Here is a 15,615-nt window from a genome sequence, read left to right on the forward strand (position 1 = left end):
AAGATCAGAGCAGAACTGAAGGAGATAGAGACACAAAAAACTCTCCAAAAAATCAATGAATCCAGGAGGTGGTTTTTTGAAAAGATCAACAAAATTGACAGACCACTAGCAAGACTAATAAAGAAGAAAAGAGAGAAAAATCAAATCGACACAATTAAAAACGATAAAGGGGATATCACCACCGACCCCACAGAAATACAAACTACCATCAGAGAATACTATAAACACCTCTACGCAAATAAACTGGAAAATCTAGAAGAAATGGATAATTTCCTGGACGCTTACACTCTTCCAAGACTAAACCAGGAAGAAGTTGAATCCCTGAATAGACCAATAGCAGGCTCTGAAATTGAGGCAATAATTAATAGCCTACCAACCAAAAAAAGTCCAGGACCAGATGGATTCACAGCTGAATTCTACCAGAAGTACAAGGAGGAGTTGGTACCATTCCTTCTGAAACTATTCCAATCAATAGAAAAAGAGGGAATCCTCCCTAACTCATTTTACGAGGCCAACATCATCCTGATACCAAAGCCTGGCAGAGACACAACAAAAAAAGAGAATTTTAGACCAATATCCCTGATGAACATCGATGCAAAAATCCTCAATAAAATACTGGCAAACCGGATTCAGCAACACATCAAAAAGCTTATCCACCATGATCAAGTGGGCTTCACCCCTGGGATGCAAGGCTGGTTCAACATTCGCAAATCAATAAACATAATCCAGCATATAAACAGAACCAAAGACAAGAACCACATGATTATCTCAATAGATGCAGAAAAGGCCTTTGACAAAATTCAACAGCCCTTCATGCTAAAAACGCTCAATAAATTCGGTATTGATGGAACGTACCTCAAAATAATAAGAGCTATTTATGACAAACCCACAGCCAATATCATACTGAATGGGCAAAAACTGGAAAAATTCCCTTTGAAAACTGGCACAAGACAGGGATGCCCTCTCTCACCACTCCTATTCAACATAGTGTTGGAAGTTCTGGCTAGGGCAATCAGGCAAGAGAAAGAAATCAAGGGTATTCAGTTAGGAAAAGAAGAAGTCAAACTGTCCCTGTTTGCAGATGACATGATTGTATATTTAGAAAACCCCATTGTCTCAGCCCAAAATCTCCTTAAGCTGATAAGCAACTTCAGCAAAGTCTCAGGATACAAAATTAATGTGCAAAAATCACAAGCATTCTTATACACCAGTAACAGACAAACAGAGAGCCAAATCAGGAATGAACTTCCATTCACAATTGCTTCAAAGAGAATAAAATACCTAGGAATCCAACTTACAAGGGATGTAAAGGACCTCTTCAAGGAGAACTACAAACCACTGCTCAGTGAAATAAAAGAGGACACAAACAAATGGAAGAACATACCATGCTCATGGATAGGAAGAATCAATATCGTGAAAATGGCCATACTGCCCAAGGTAATTTATAGATTCAATGCCATCCCCATCAAGCTACCAATGAGTTTCTTCACAGAATTGGAAAAAACTGCTTTAAAGTTCATATGGAACCAAAAAAGAGCCCGCATCTCCAAGACAATCCTAAGTCAAAAGAACAAAGCTGGAGGCATCACGCTACCTGACTTCAAACTATACTACAAGGCTACAGTAACCAAAACAGCATGGTACTGGTACCGAAACAGAGATATAGACCAATGGAACAGAACAGAGTCCTCAGAAATAATACCACACATCTACAGCCATCTGATCTTTGACAAACCTGAGAGAAACAAGAAATGGGGAAAGGATTCCCTATTTAATAAATGGTGCTGGGAAAATTGGCTAGCCATAAGTAGAAAGCTGAAACTGGATCCTTTCCTTACTCCTTATACGAAAATTAATTCAAGATGGATTAGAGACTTAAATGTTAGACCTAATACCATAAAAATCCTAGAGGAAAACCTAGGTAGTACCATTCAGGACATAGGCATGGGCAAAGACTTCATGTCTAAAACACCAAAAGCAACGGCAGCAAAAGCCAAAATTGACAAATGGGATCTCATTAAATTAAAGAGCTTCTGCACAGCAAAAGAAACTACCATCAGAGTGAACAGGCAACCTACAGAATGGGAGAAAATTTTTGCAATCTACTCGTCTGACAAAGGGCTAATATCCAGAACCTACAAAGAACTCAAACAAATTTACAAGAAAAAAACAAACAACCCCATCAAAAAGTGGGCAAAGAATATGAACAGACATTTCTCAAAAGAAGACATTCATACAGCCAACAGACACATGAAAAAATGCTCATCACTGGCCATCAGAGAAATGCAAATCAAAACCACAATGAGATACCATCTCACACCAGTTAGAATGGCGATCATTAAAAAGTCAGGAAACAACAGGTGCTGGAGAGGATGTGGAGAAATAGGAACACTTTTATACTGTTGGTGGGATTGTAAACTAGTTCAACCATTATGGAAAACAGTATGGCGATTCCTCAAGGATCTAGAACTAGATGTACCGTATGACCCAGCCATCCCATTACTGGGTATATACCCAAAGGATTATAAATTATGCTGCTATAAAGACACATGCACACGGATGTTTATTGCAGCACTATTCACAATAGCAAAGACTTGGAATCAACCCAAATGTCCATCAGTGACAGATTGGATTAAGAAAATGTGGCACATATACACCATGGAATACTATGCAGCCATCAAAAAGGATGAGTTTGCGTCCTTTGTAGGGACATGGATGCAGCTGGAAACCATCATTCTTAGCAAACTATCACAAGAACAGAAAACCAAACACTGCATGTTCTCACTCATAGGTGGGAACTGAACAATGAGATCACTTGGACTCAGGAAGGGGAACATCACACACAGGGGCCTATCATGGGGAGGGGGGAGGGGGGAGGGATTGCTTTGGGAGTTATACCTGATGTAAATGATGAGTTGATGGGTGCAGCACACCAACATGGCACAAGTATACATATGTAACAAACCTGCACGTTATGCACATGTACCCTACAACTTAAAGTACAATAATAATAAATAAATTAAAAAAAAAATACTCAGTTACACATGCGGTAAAGAGATGTGCTGTCACTCAGGCTTTGTTATTCTATTTAGAGAGCACAGACAGAGTAGATTTAGCATCATTCTGAAGAGACCTAGGATTTCCAGAATGGTCAATAAGCATTGGCTTCAGTGGAAAGTCACCATCTGCATTAGCCCCTAATGAGAGAGTCAGCTTGCCCTTTGAAGCTTTGAAGCCAGGCATTGACTTCTCTTTTGCTGTGAAAGCCCTAAATAATGTCTTCTTCCTATAGAAGGCTGTTTTATCCACATAGACTGTTGTTACTGCTGTTTAGTGTAGGCATCTTCATCAATTAGCTAGGTCCTGAGTAAAACTTACTACATCTTCTACATCAGCACTTGCTGCTTCACCTTGCATTTTCATGTTGTAGAGATGACTTCCTTCCTTGAACTTCATGAACCAGCCTCTGCAAGCTTCAAACTTTTCTTCTGCATGTCCTCACCTGTGTCATAGAATGTAAGCAAGTTAGGTCCTTGCTCTGCATTAGGTTTTGGCTTGAGGAAAAGTTTCAAATGGTTTAATCTTCTTTTCAGGCCACTAAAACTTTCTCCATATTAGTAGTAAGGCTGTTTTGCTTTCTTATTATTTGTATATTCACTGGAGTAACACCTAATTTCCCTCAAGAACTTTTCCTTTGCATTCACAACTTGACTATTTGGTGCCCAAAAAACCTCGCTTTAAGCTTATCTCAACTTCCAACATTTATTTCTCATTAAACTTAATCATTTTCAGCTTTTGATTTAAAATGAGAAACATGAACACTTAGAGGCTATTGTTGGGTTATTAATTGGCCTCATTTCAATATTGTGTCTGAGAGAACAGGGACTCCCAAGGAGAAGGAGAGAGTTGGGGAACTGGCAGGTTAGCAGAGCAGTCAGGACACATACATTTATTGATGTTCATTGTCTTGTAGGCATGGTTCGTGGCACCTCAAAACAATTACAATAGTAACATCAAAGATCATAGATTACCATAATATATATAATAATAGTGAAAAAGTTTGAAACATTGCAAGAATTACCAAAATGTGACACAGAAACATTCAATCAGCACATACTATTGGAAAAATGGTTCTGATAGACTTGCTCGATGCAGGGATGCCTTAAACTTCTAATTTTTTCTTTCTTTTTTAATGGAGTCTTGCCCTCTTGCCCAGGCTGGAGTGCAGTGGCGCAATCTTGGCTGTGTGCAACTTCTGCCTCCCAGGTTCAAGCGATTCTCCTGCCTCAGCCTTCTGAGTAGCTGGGACTACAGGCACATGCTGCCACGCCCAGCTACTTTTTTGTATTTTAGTAGAGACAGGGTTTCACTGTGTTGCCCAAGCTGGTCTCGAACTCCTGAGCTCAGGCAGTCAGCCTGCCTCCGCCTCCCAAAGTGCTAGGATTATAGGCATGAGCCAACATGCCCGGCCCCTTCAATTTTTTAAAAATGCAATATCTTCACAGTGCTGTAGAATGTAATGAAATGAGTTTGCTTATACAAAATTCTGTCAAATGATTAAGATTAAATTCATGCAAATTAAAACTGGTCTAGAACTAACAAAGTCCATAAAGTTCCAGCCAGTGCATATACAGGAAACACTTTATAAGGATACCATCATAATGCATGGTATGAAAATAAATCTTTCTGAAGATGAACTCAGTTGTTAGACGTATACCACAGGAGAAGCCACAGTCACATTCAGCAGATGCTGAAATCATAGAACTAACAACTTGAGAACTTGTAGCAAAGAGACTTTTAGATATGTTTAAAAGATATAAAACTGTAAAGAATAGAATTTATAAGCCAGAAATGGTGAAAAAATAGAATAGATTGGATTTTACAAAGAATCTAAAAGTACATCCTCAAAGAAAAAACTCTGTAATAAGTAGATAAATTGGAAAACTATCGGTTTAAAAAAATGGTATAGAAGATAAAGTGAATCATCACTATACAAATTTGTATAGAAAATTTAAAAGATGACATGGAGGCTAGAATGAAATGTACCTGCATGGCAAGTAGGAGCTCTGAAAGGACAGAATTGATTAGGTAAGAGAGATAATATTCAAATGAATAAAAGTTGAGAATGTCTTAGATTTATAAAAATATGCAACAACAAACACCATGTCATATACTTAACTCATAATAGCAAAATAAAAAACAAGCACTAAAAGCCACCAGAGAATGGGATGATTAGAAAACAAGTAGGAGCGTGGCAGACTCAAGCCCAACCATAATAATTACACGAAATATAAGTACTTTAAATACTTTAATATAGAGGCAGATGTTGTTGTAGTGGATAAAACGCAAGACCTGACTATAGTCTGTCTAAACGAAATGTACTATATAAGTAAAGCCACAGTTAAAAAATATGGAAAATTATATACTATGATGCTTATTGAAAAGCTAGATGACAATATTAATACCAGCCTAAGTAGACTTCAGTACAAGGCATATTACCAAAGATAAAAGAAACATAATCACAAGAGAATCAATTTTTCGAGAAGGTAACAATCCAAATTTCTGTACACTCATCATCAAGCAAACATGAGCAAAACTGAAGGCAGATATAGACAAATCCACAAATACAAATGGAGATTTTCACAGTTCTCTCTCGGTAATTAATAGAACAAGTAGAATCAGTAAAGATACAGAAAATTTGAACAGTACTATCAATAACTAGACTTAATTGACATTTATAGAGTTAAATGGCAGTTCCACACAATAAGAGAGAATACACATTTATGCGCATATGAAACATTTAGCAATATAGATTATTGGGCTATTTAGTCTTCATAAATTTCCAAGGACGGAAATCATACAGATAAAGTTCTCCATCCACAATGGAATTAAATTAGAAATCAACAGCAAAAAGATGTTTGGAAAATGGTATGTGTTTAGGAATTAAGTAACATTCTTCCAAATATAACACATGGGCCAAAAAACAGATCATGAGGAAAACTTTGGAAAAAACTTTGAACTGAATGATAATGAAAACACATATAAAAATTTGTAAGATGTAGCTACAGCAGTGCCTAGAGGTAAATTTACAGCTATAAATGCTTACATTAGAAGGGAAGAAGGGATTAAAATCATTGCTCTATACTTCCACCTTAAGAAGCTGGAAGAGCAACTTAAGCCAAATAAGTGGAAAGAAGGAAATAATAAAGATGAATCCAGAAATGAGTGAAATAAAAAATAGAGAAAATAATGAAAGCAAATACTAGTACTTTTTTTTTTTTTTTTTTTTTTTTTTTTACATTTTTTATTTTATCTTTTTTTAAAATTTCAGCAGTTTTGGGGGAACAGGTGGTGTTTGGTTACATGGATAAGTTCTTTAGTGGTGATTTCTGAGATTTTCATGCTCCCATCATGCAAGCACTGTACACTGTACCCAATGTGTAGTCTTTTATCCCTTACTCCACTCCTACCCGTCCCCTCAAGTCCCCAAAGTCTGTTGTATCATTCTTATGCCTTTGTGTCCTCATAGCTTAGCCCCCACTTAAAAGTGAGAATACAATGTTCAGTTTTCCATTCCTGAGTTACTTCACTTAGAATGATGGTCTCCAACTCCTAGGTTGCTGTGAATGCCATTATTTTGTTTCTTTTTATGGCTGAATAGTATTCCATGGGATATATATATATATATACCACATTTTCTTTATTCACTCATTGATTGATGGGAAGTCAGTCTGGTTCCATATTTTTGTAATTGCTAACTGTGCTGCTTTATAAACGTGTGTGCAAGAGTCTTTTTCATATAATGACTTCTTTTCCTTTGGGTAGATACCCAGGAATGGGATTGCTGGATAAAATGGTGGATCTGCTTTTAGTTCTTTAAGGAATCTCCATACTGTTTTTCATAGTGGTGTACTAGTTTACATTCCCACCAGCAGTGTAAAAGTGTTCTATTTTCACCACATCCATACCAACATCTATAATTTTTTGAGATTTTGATTAAGGCCATTCTTGCAAGAGTAAGGTGATATCGCATTGTGATTTTGATTTGCATTTGCCTGATCATTAGTGATGTTGAGCATTTTTTCATGATTTTTTGCCATTTGTATATCTCATTTTGAGAATTGTCTATTCATGTCCCTAGCCCAGTCTTTAATAGGATTGTTTGTTTTTTTCTTGCTGATTTGAGTTCCTTGTAGATTCAGGATATTAGTTTTTTGTTAGATGCATAGTTTGCCAGGATTTTCTCCCACTCTGTGGGTTGTCTGTTTACGCTGCTGATTGTTTCTTTTCCTGTGCAGAAGCTTTTGAGTTTAGTTAAGTTTCATCTATTTATCTTGGATTTTGTTGCATTTGCTTTTGTGTTCTTGGTCATGAAGTCTTTGCCTAAACCAATGTCCAGAATAGTTTATCCAATGTTATCTTCTTGAATTGTATGGTTTCAGGTTTTAGATTTAAGTCTTTGATCCATGTTGAGTTGAGTTTTTATAAGGTGAGAGATGAGGATCCAGTTTCATTCTTCTGCATGTGGCTAGCCAGTTATTCCAGGATCATTTGTTGAATAGGGTGTTCTTTCCCCATGGTATGTTTTTGTTTGCTTTGTTGAAGATCAGTTGACTATAAGTTTTGGGCTTTATTTCTGTTCTCTATTCTGTTGCATTGGTCTGTATGCCTATTTTTATACTAGTACCATGATGTTTTGGTGACCATAGCCTTGTAGTATAGTTTGAAGTTGGGTAATGTGATGCCTCCAGATTTGTTCTTTTTGTTTAGTCTTATTTTGGCTTTATGGGCACTTTTCCGGTTTCACATGAATTTTAGGGTTGTTTTTTCTAGTTCTGTGAAGAATGATGATGGTATTTTGATGGCAATTGTATTGAAGTTGTAGATTGCTTTTGTCAGTATAGTCATCTTCCCAATATTGATTCTACCCATCCATGATCATGGGATGTATCCATTTGTGTCATCTATGATTTCTTTCAGCAGTGTTTTGTAGTTTGCCTTATAGAGGTCTTTCACCTCCTTGGTTAAGTATATTCCTAAGGTTTTTTGTTTTGCGGCTATTTTTAAAGGGGTTGAGTTATTGATTTGATTCTCTGCTTGGTCGCTGTTGGCGTATAGCAGTGCTACTGATTTGTGTATTTGATTTTGTATCCTGAAACTAACACTGAATCCATTTATCATATCTAGGAGCTTTTTGGATGAGTCTTTAGTGTTTCCTAGGTATACGATTATATCATTGGCAGACATCAACAGTTTGACTTCCTCTTTACTGATTTGGATGTGCTTTATTTCTTGTCTGATTGCTCTGGCTAGGACTTCCAGTACTCTGTTAAATAGAAGTGGTGAAAGTGAGCATCCTTATCTTATTCCAGTTCTCAGGGGAAATACTTTCAGCTTTTCCCAGAACTTCAGTATAATTTTGGCTGTGGGTTTGTCGTAAATGGCTTTTATTACCTAAGGTACGTCCTTTCTATGCCGATTTTGCTGAGGGTTTTAATCACAGACGGAAGCTGGATTTTTGTCAACTGCTTTTTCTGCATCTGTTGAGATTATCATGTGATTTTTGTTTTTAATTTGTTTATGTGGTGTATCACATTTATTGACTAGTGTATATTAAACCATCCTGGCATTCCTGGTATGAAACTCACTTGATCATGGTGGATTCTTATTTTGATATGCAGTTGGATTTGGTTAGTATCAGTTGTAATATCTCCCCTTTCATTTGTAATTGAGCTTAGTTGGATCTTTTCTTTTGGTTAATCTCGGTAATGGTCTGTCAGTTTTGTTCAGCTTTTCAAAGAACCGGCTTTTTGTTTCATTTATCTTTTGTATTTTTGTTTGTTTCAATTTCATTTAGTTCTGCTCTGATCTTGGTTATTTCTTTTTTTTTTCTGTTGCATTTGGTTTTGTTTTCTTCTTGTTTCTCTAGTTTCTTGAGGTATGACCTTAGATTGTCTATTTGTGCTCTTTGAGACTTTTTGATCTAGGCATTTAATGGTATGAACTTTCCTCTTAGTACCACTTTTGCTGTATCCCAGAGGTTTGATAGGTTGTGTCATTATTATTGTTAAATTCAAAGAATTTTTTAGTTTCCATTTTGATTTCATTATTGGCCCAAAGATCATTCAGGAGTGGATTCTTTAATTTCCATGTATTTGCGTGGTTTTGAGGGTTTCTTTTGGAGTCGATTTCCAATTTTATTCCACTGTGGTCGGACAGAATACTTGATATAATTTTGATTTTCTTAAACTGATTGAAACTCATTTTATGGCCTACCATATGGTCTGTCTTGGAGAATGTTCCATGTACTGATGAATAGAATGTCTATTCTGCAGTTGTTGGGTAGAATGTTCTGTAAATGTCCGTAAGTCCATTTGTTCTAGGGTATAGTTTAAGTCCATTGTTTCTTTGTTGACTTTCTGTCTAGTGCTGTCAGTGAAATATTGAAGTCTCCCGCCATTGTTGTGTTGCCATCCATCTCATTTCCTAGAACTTTTATAAATGGGAGCTCCAGTGTTTGTTATATATATTTAGCACTGTAATATTTTCCTGTTGTACTAGTCTCTTTATCATTATATAATGTCCCTGTTTGTCTTTTTAAACTGTTGGTGCTTTAAAGTTTGTTTTTTTCTGATATAAGAATAGCTACTCTTGCTTGCTTTTTGTGTCCTTTTGCCTGGAATGTCTTTCCCCTTCACCTTAAGTTTATGTGAGTCTTTATGTGTTAGGTGAGTCTCTTGAAGACAGCAGATACTTGGTTGGTGAAACTTACCCATTCTGCCATTCTGTATCTTTTAAGTGGAGCATTTAGGCCGTTTAGTTCATTGTTAGTATTGAGATGTGAGGTGCAGTTACTCTATTGTGCTAACAAATACTAGTTCTTGTTCCTCTATCTGACTGTGGTTTTGTACCCATTAACTATCCCATCTTTATTCTCCTCTGCCCACTGCCCTTGCCAGTTGCTAGTTACCATCATTCTATCCAACATTCTCTGTTTTTGACACTTTGTTCCTCTGGTTTTGTAGCTTTTTGTTCATGATATTTTTACTCTATGAGCATGTTTAAGATGATGATTGATAGACTTTGTCTACTGAGTCTGATGTCTGTTTTTCCTCTGTACAGCTTCTGTTAATTTCTCTCTTGAATGGGCCACATACTTTGTTGCTTCTCTGCACACTTTACATATATTTAAATGGACATTTAAAACATACAGTATGATATCTCTGGAGGTTAGATTGGTTCTCATTGTCATGTTTTTTTTTTTTTTTTCCGTTGCTTTCTGTCGGTTGCAGTTGTTTGTTTAATGACTTCTAAACTATTTTCGTAACTTTGTTTTCTTTGTTACAAGTGGTTTCTGTCTTAGTCTATTTGTCCATGGTAACAAAATACAGTAGTCTGGTTTGGCTTCAACAAAAGACATTTATCTTCTTGTAGTTCTGAAAGCTAATTGTGTGTCATAAGGGTACCAGCACGGCCAGTTTCTGGTGAGGGCTGTCTTCCTGACTTGCAGATGGCTGCTGTCTTGCTGTGTTCTCACCTGATGGGGTGGTGAGGGAGACGGCAATTTTTTTTTTTTTAATTATTTAGTTTTCCTTTCTAGTCTTTCAAGCTTGAAACAAGTTCTTTGGTATCTCTTCTTACAAGGGTATTAATCTTTTTATTAAATAACTTTTTATTTTTATGAACTTAGGAGTACAAGTGCAGTTGAGTTACATGGACATAATGTAAGGGCACTAATCCTATCATGAAGGTTCTACCTTCATAACCTCATCTAATCCTAATTACCTCTCAAAGACCTCATCTCCAAATACCATCATAGTGGATTTTAGGATGTCACCATAGGAGGATACAGATATTCAATCCATAGTAGTCTCTTGTTTTTAATCTGTGGTCTACTAGTGTTTTGTTTTTCAACTTTTGTTTCAGATTCAGGGGATACAGATAGAAGTTTATTACCTGGGTATATTGTGTGATGCTTGAGGTATGAAATGATCTTGTCACTCAGGTACTCAACATAGTACCGAATAGTCAACCCTTGCCTCTCTCCCCATTCTAGTAGTGCAGTTTTATTGTACCATGTTGCCGTCCATGAGTACCTGATGTTTAGCTCTCACTTGTAAGTGAGAAAATGTGGTGTGTGGTTTTTTTCTTTCTGCATTAATTTGCTTAGGATTGTGGCTTCCAGCTTAATCCATGTTGCTGCAAAGGACATAATGTAGTTCTCTTGATGGCTGCATAGTATTCCACAGTGTATACATGCCACATTTTCTTTATCCAGTTCACTGTTGATGGGCACATGGGTTGATTCCATGTCTTTGCTATTGTGAATAGTGCTGCAATTAACATGTGAGTGCATTTATCTTTTTGGTACAATGATTTTTTTTTTAATACATACACAGGGATTGCTGATTTAAATGCTGTTTTAAGTTGTTTGAGAAATTTACAAACTGCTTTTGTAGTGACTGAACTAAGTTGTATTCCCACCGACAGTGTATAAATATTCGCTTTATATCTGCAGCCTCACCAGCATCTGTTTTTAAAAATATATATTTTATTAATAGTCACTTTGACTTGTGTGAGATGGTATTTCATTGTAGTTTTGATTTGCATTTCTCTGTGATTGTTGATGTGGAACATTTTTTCATGTTTGCTGGCCATGTGTACATCTTCTTTTGAGAAGTGTCTATTCCTGTCCTTTGCCCATTTTTTAATGGGGTTACTTGTTTTTTCCTTGTTGATTTGTTTAAGTTGCTTATAGATTCTGGATATTACATCTTTGTCAGATGTGTAGTTTGTGAATATTTTTTCCCATTCTGTAGGTTGTCTGTTTACCCTGTTGATAGTTTCTTTTGCTGTGCATAAGCTCTTTAGTTTAATTAGGTCTAACTTGTCAATTTTGGTTTTTGTTACAGTGGATTTTGAGAACTTAGTAGTAAATTCTTTGCCAAGATTGATGTCCAGAATGGCATTTCTTAGGTTTTCTTCTAGATTCTTATAGTTTGAGGTCTTATGTTTAAATCTTTAATCCATCCTGAGTTATTTTTTTATATGGTGAAAACTAGGGGTCTAGTGTCATTCTTCTGCACATGGGTAACCAGCTATTCCAGCACTGTTTGTTTATTCAATAGACAGTACTTTCCCCATTGCTTATTTTTGTAGACTTTGTTGAAGATCAAATGGCTGTAGTTGTGCAAGCAGCTTTATTTCTGGGTTCTCTGTTCTGTTCCCTGAGTGTGTATGTCTGTTTTTGTGTAGATTCCATGCTGTTTTGATTATTGTATCCTTACAGTATAGTTTGAAGTTGGGTAATGTGATGCCTCCACCTTTCTTTTTGCTTAGGATTACTTTGACTGTCGGGCTCTTTTTTGGTTCCATATGAATTTTAGAATAGTTTTTTTCTAGTTTTGTGACAAATAACATTGGTAGTTTGATAGGAATAACATTGAATCTCTGGATTACATTGGGCAATGTGGCCATTTTAATGATATTGATTCTTCTAACCTGTGAGCATGGAATGTTTTTTATTTGTGTTGTCTCTGATTTCTTTCAGCAGTGTTTTGTAGTTCTCCTTGTAGAGATCTTTCATCTCTTTGGTTAACCATATTCCTAGGTATTTCGTTTTCTTTGTGGCTATTGTAAATGGGATTGTGTTCTTGATTTGGCTTTCAGCTGGAATGTTATTGGTGTGTAGAAATGCTACTGATTTTTGTACATCAATTTTTGTGTCTTGAAACTTTACTGAAGTTGTTTATCAGTTCCAGGATCCTTTTTGCAGTCTTCAGGGTTTTCTAGATACAGAGTCATATTATTTGTGAAGAGAGATATTTGACTTCTTCTTTTCCTATTTAGATGCCTTTTATTTCTTTCTCTTGGTTGATTGCTCTGGCCAACACTTCTAGTACTACGTTGAATAGAAGTGGTGAGAGTGGACATCCTTGCCTTGTTTCAGTTCTCAAGAGGAATGCTTCCAGTTTTTGTCCATTCAATATGTTAGTTGTGAGTTAGGCTCTTACTATTTTGTGATATGTTCCTTTGATGCCTACTTTCTTGAGGGTTTTCATTGTAAAGGGATGTTGGGTTTTATTGAAAGCTTTTTCTGCGTCTATTGAGATGATTGTATGGTTTTTGCTTTTAATTATGTTTATGTGGTGAATTATATGTCAAACCCACCTTGTATCCCAAGAATGAAATATACTTAATTGTGGTTAATTAACTTTTTGATGTGCTGTTGGATTGGTTTGGTGGCCTGAGAATAAAATGCCTACACTGCCACGAGCTGGGTCACCAGAGAATGGCTGACTTTATTAATGTGCCCAGCTTAAAAATGGCATCCTGCTAGTTAATATTTGCTTAGTCTGGTCACAAGTATGTCCTTGTATATTTTTTTCAAGAACAGCACCAGAAGTATAATTTCATATATGTAGTTAATTTTTTTGTGTTTATGTTAAAAGGGTAAAAAGAAATGTGTGAAATTAATTTTAACATTTTTATTTAAGCCAATATGTCAAAAATTTCCATTTCAACATGTATTCAAAGGAAAAATTATTAATGAGATAGCTTACATTTTTAATTTTGATGCTAAGTCTTACCTGGTGTGTATTTTGTACTTATAGCACATCTTAACTCAGTTGAGCCACATTTCAAGGACTCACTAGCCACATGTGTCTAGCAGCTACCAGAGAGCAACTGGTAGTGGCTATCAGACAGCACAGATCTAGAAGTTTTATAGTTTTAGATTTTACTTTAGGTCTGTTACATATTTTGAGTTAGTTTTTATATAAAGTGCAAGGTATGGGTTGAAATTCACTTGTTATACGTGTGGTTGTCCATCAGAATCTTTGACTAAAAATTGTTCTTGGTAATTGGAGATCATCCTGGGTATCAAAGCTCAAGATTTAAATATACTTTCTTTTGCTGCTTTATTGTCTTTTTCTTTCAGAGCAATGTAAATTTATTTTGTAATTAACGATGTTCATACCATATATGTAAAATGCTTAGAAGTGTTAAACTTTTAGTGTTTTGGCTTTATTTATATACCTATTTGAATTTAAATTACATATTATGCTATTTACATTTTTAAGTCTGATTTACCTCCCCATTTCTAAAATTGTATGTAAAATGCTTATTTACTTTCTTTCTAGGCATGTACTGGCATTGAAAACATTGATGAAGCTATTACATTGCTTGAACAAAATAATTGGGACTTAGTGGTAAGTACTTTTTTCTTTCTCTGACCAGTAATCAAGTTTTATGAATTCTTGAATCTCTTTAATTATTTTTTATAGATGGGTTCAGCACACCATAGCTCATCTATAACTCTAAGCTGAGTTAATAAAGTCTAAATGCCGTATCTTTAATATGGAGTTTATATTTCGCTCAGTATTAAGTTATTATGAATACTTAGATAATTTAAATGACTTTTAAAGTTGTTCTCTTATTTTACTGTGTGTTATGGTTCATCTTCCCATGTAGTATTTTGGTGGAGATGCTTGGAAGGAGAGAAGAGTCAGACTTATCTGACTGTCTGAATAACATATTTGATGTTTCCCCCTCACTTCTGGGGCCTTCACTGATAATTAGTCTTTTCTAAAGCTGTTAAAGTAGTTGCATTCTGCTGTAGTTTTCGTTATAAACTTCAGGCAGTATATTATAGAGGTGGCTTAGTTTTTTCTTTTTTCTTTTTGGCAATAACTCAAAAAGCAAGGCACAGCATAGCACTAAACATTCACCTGTTACAAAGCAAACCAAAAATGGATTGTATAATGGCATTGGAGCAGTATTGGTTGTGTCAGGATGACACAGATGTCTCTTAATGCCTTAGAAATGCTAAGAAAAGTTTAAATTATAATTTTTTAAGAAGTGCTAATTTTCAAAAGTCAAAACTTGGCCGGGTGCGGTGGCTCAAGCCTGTAATCCCAGCACTTTGGGAGGCCGAGATGGGCGGATCACGAGGTCAGGAGATCGAGACCATCCTGGCTAACACAGTGAAACCCCGTCTCTACTAAAAAAATACAAAAAAAACTAGCCGGGTGGGGTGGCGGGCACCTGTAGTCCCAGCAACTCGGGAGGTTGAGGCAGGAGAATGGCGTAAACCCGGGAGGCGGAACTTGCAGTGAGCTGAGATCCGGCCACTGCACTCCAGCCTGGGCGACAGAGCAAGACTCCGTCTCAAAAAAAAAAAAAAAAAAAAAAGTCAAAACTTAAGATGTGTACTTATAGAAGTGAGTTTAGATATGTAGGTATATGCATACATGTGTTATGCGGACTTAACATAATTAACTCTTGGTGTCTCTGTGCTTTGTGTAGACTTACTACTTTTTTAAACTCAGAATATGAAAAGCTTTTCTTTTCAGATTGTAAAAGTAATAATGCTTAATGTAATGAAATGAGATGAAAAATTTACAAAGAAAATATTAATTACCTTTAATCCTATCACTCAGATAATAATTATTTCACGTTTTTAAGGTATATTATTCCAGATTATCTTCTATAATTATGTGATTAAATTTTAAAAATGTACAAGTGAGATTGTTTTATACCTTCTGTTCTGTAATCTGCATTTTTCACTTAATTGTGGCTGTTCATCATTCTTTTTAATGTTTGCATAGTATTTCA

At 35.8% G+C, this 15,615-nt stretch overlaps 1 protein-coding gene across 5 annotated transcripts in view; it reads left to right on the top strand.

Annotated features, from left to right (window-relative positions):
- The window catches only part of FAF1 (Fas associated factor 1), a 512,111-nt gene that overhangs the window by 92,526 nt on the left and 403,970 nt on the right, over positions 1–15,615 (top strand). For all 5 annotated transcript variants that reach the window (XM_015436105.3, XM_015436115.3, XM_045386413.2 and 2 more), the window contains one exon: positions 14,142–14,210. In XM_015436105.3, the coding sequence (XP_015291591.1) occupies positions 14,142–14,210 (69 nt within the window). The remainder of the gene's footprint in view (positions 1–14,141; positions 14,211–15,615) is intronic.

This window comes from Macaca fascicularis, chromosome 1 (assembly GCF_037993035.2).
Source record: "Macaca fascicularis isolate 582-1 chromosome 1, T2T-MFA8v1.1".
NCBI lineage: Eukaryota > Metazoa > Chordata > Mammalia > Primates > Cercopithecidae > Macaca > Macaca fascicularis.